The 3077-nt window shown below is 41.3% G+C and overlaps 1 protein-coding gene across 1 annotated transcript; it reads right to left on the bottom strand.

Moving 5' to 3' along the window:
• Positions 1-225: 225 nt before the first annotated feature.
• Positions 226-1401, bottom strand: LOC101538928 (prostaglandin E synthase 3). The gene has a single exon (XM_012934638.2). The coding sequence runs from the start codon at positions 1399-1401 to the stop codon at positions 919-921; it is 483 nt and encodes a 160-aa protein (XP_012790092.2). The 3' UTR covers positions 226-918.
• Between the last annotated feature and the right edge of the window lie 1676 nt (positions 1402-3077).

The following is a 3077-nucleotide window of genomic DNA, read 5'->3' as shown; positions in this document are numbered from 1 at the left end:
AATGGTAATACATGAAATTACAGTAAACCAGACACTTAAAGGACAGCCAAGAAATCTTCCAACAGTTTATTAGAAAGAATGTAGACATTAAAAAAAAAAGTCCCCACTGTCATGAACATAAATTGAGGTTTTCAGCCCTGATACAAGCTGAATTAAAAAAAAAAAGATAAAAAAATCCAATAGTGTATTAACATTTTTTCACTCATTAGCCATACTGACATACAAATTTGGTCTACATGTACAGACTCTTAAGCAACAATGTACAGCTTTCTTCGTCCTCCATGCTAAGAGATGTAAAAGTTTAAGGGTCAAACAATACCAAATGTACAGGCTTCAAAAACCATCTAAATAGGGCATACACTAGTTTTAGCTAAGATACATGTGGAACACTGACAAGTGATTACTTACATACAATAATGTAAAGTAAATTTTTAAAAAATAAAACTTTAGTGAAACAATCCTGAAGGACATACCAGAGGAACAAGGTTACCAATTTATGGTTTCAACCAATTTGTTTCAGCCACTTTGAGTCCATGTTCTAAAATCTAGTTATCGTTCCCTAAGTCAAGAGCTTCCTATCATGTCAGTTATCTATGTTATGAAGTAAAGGAGACTTAGGTGAAATGTTTTGTCTAACCACTGTATCAATTGCCTAGGACCTCAACAGTGTCAGAGAAATCTGGGAAATGTTCATGCATAAGGTTATTGCCTTAGCTGACTTAAAATTGCCCCATACAATGGTACATATCAACCCTTAGTGAAGCCTTTAAAAAAAAAAAAAAGGTTGAAAAATGGGTTAAGGAGGCAAATACAGCATCTGCCTTTAGAGCTACCAACTCAGGAATTCTCTCAATTATGAAATCTTGCAGAGAAGTTATTTTTTTTTCCTTTCTCAAATTCCGGTGCTGACGACATTCCTTATTCCAGATCAGGCATTTTTTCATCATCACTGTCTTGTGAATCATCATCTGCTCCATCTACTTCTGGCAAATCTACATCCTCATCACCACCCATGTTGCTCATCATCTCAGAGAAACGATCAAAATTAGACATGTCTTCATCTGAGTCATCTTCCCAATCTTTCCAATCATTGAAGTCCACGCTAAGCCAATTAAGCTTTGCTCTTTCTTTTGTTAACCTTGGCCATGACTGGCCAGATTCTCCTTTTCGTAAACAACATAAAATTGACCTATCCGTTCTTTTATGCTTGGAATCATTTGGGTCAATACAGTGAAAAAGATCAATTTCGTTTAAACGTTTAAAATTATCACTTCCTCCAAGACAGCTGAATGTAAGTTTAGATTTTTCAAAGTTTACATTAACATCTTTACTGTCTTCAACACAAAATTCAATGAAGACACAGTCCCTTCGATCGTACCATTTCGCAGAAGCAGGCTGCATTGTGACCGGGCAGGGACGGCGCGAGCGGGGGGCGGGCCTCTCCGGCGGCGGCGGCGGGCTCGACCCGGGTCCCACAATGCACCGCGCGCCGGCAGCGGCCCGGCCGGCCCGGGAGCGGCGGCGAGTGTCGGGAGGGGCGCGAGGACGGGAGCAGGAGCGTGCGTGCGCGCCAGGGCCGCTGGGCTGATTCTCATCCTTTTGTCATCAGTGAAGGAACTAACTACAAGAGTGTAACTAGCAAAGAACTGGGATTAGAAGTGGGGCCTAAGGATGTGGCTGAGTTGCTGCATCTCATGGAAGAACTTGAAGTCATGAGAAGTTCCTTCTTCTGGATGAGCAAAAAAAAGTAGTTTCCCGACATGGTATTCACTCATGGTGAAGATGCTAAGATGTTGTAAACACAGCCGACAGGCTAGACCATTCCGTGAACTTAGTTAAAGCAAAGGCAGAGTTTGAGAGCACTGACTCCAATTTTGGAAGAAGTTTCAGTGTGACTGAAGTGCTATCAGGCAGCCTTAGAGACGTCAGAGAAATGTTTCATGAAAGCTAGTGAGTGAGGGCTGGAGCGATAGCACAGCGGGTAGGGCGTTTGCCTTGCACGCGGTCGACCCGGGTTCGATTCCCAGCATCTCATATGGTCCCCCGAGCACCACCAGGAGTAATTCCTGAGTGCAAAGCCAGGAGTAACCCCTGAGTATTGCTGAGTGTGACCCGAAAAGAAAAAAAAAAGCTAGTGAATGGGGGATGGGAAGAGATTTTGAGATATTGGTGGCAGTTTGCTGACACTGGTAGTGGGTGTGGAGCTGGAACATTGTATGCTTGAAACTCTGCTATTAACGCTGATATTATAAATCATGGTGCCAAAATTTAAAACATATTTTAAAAAAGTAGTCAGTGGATGTGGCAAATATCATTACTGTCTTAAGAAATTACCGCAGCCATGCTAACCTTCAGCAACCATTGCCTTGATTAGTTGGCAGCTATTAATGTGGAAGCAAGACATTCTATTAGCAAAACAACTATGACTCAATGAAGACTTAAATGATGACTGTGTTCTATAGCAATAAAGTAGTTTTTAATGGAGATATGTATTTTGTGTGCTTTTTTAAAGACATAATGCTATTGCACAAAATTTTTGTGTTTTGTTTTGGGGCCACACCCAGAAATACTTGGGTGCTACTTCTGGCTTACACATGCTCAGGAACCTCTCCTGGTGGTGCTCAGGGGATCACCTGGGGATAAAATCAATGATATTCAAGCATGTGTTCAAATGCTTTGAGCAGTCTCCTGGGTCACAAACTTCACTCATCAACATTGGGAAACCAAAAACCTTGAATGACTTATTTTGTTGTGATATTTGCTTTCTTGCAATGACCCAAATACACAAAAGTTTCTTGATTTTTTGGGGCATCTAATTTTGGGCCACACTTGGTGATATTTCGGAGTTGCTCCTGACTCTGTACTCAGGAATCACTTCTGGTGGTGATAGAACCTGGGTTGACTGTGTGCAAAGCAAATTCCCTACCCACTGTACTATCTCTCTGCCCCCTCCATGTTGTTCCTTTACTCAAACAATTGAATGGTCTTGGTTTTATAACTAGTAAAGTTAATAGCTCTTTTGTTTTCTGGGACACCACTAATTGATGCTTGGGGACCATTTGGTAACCAGAAATTGA

This window comes from Sorex araneus, chromosome 5 (genome assembly GCF_027595985.1).
Source record: "Sorex araneus isolate mSorAra2 chromosome 5, mSorAra2.pri, whole genome shotgun sequence".
In the NCBI taxonomy this organism is placed as follows: Eukaryota; Metazoa; Chordata; class Mammalia; order Eulipotyphla; family Soricidae; genus Sorex; species Sorex araneus.
This window is presented reverse-complemented; position numbering and strand designations above follow the sequence as displayed.

What these genes read in the sequence shown, in the direction of transcription:
- LOC101538928 (XM_012934638.2), bottom strand. Translation starts at nt 1,401, where the DNA reads ATGCAGCCTGCTTCTGCGAAATGGTACGATCGAAGGGACTGTGTCTTC.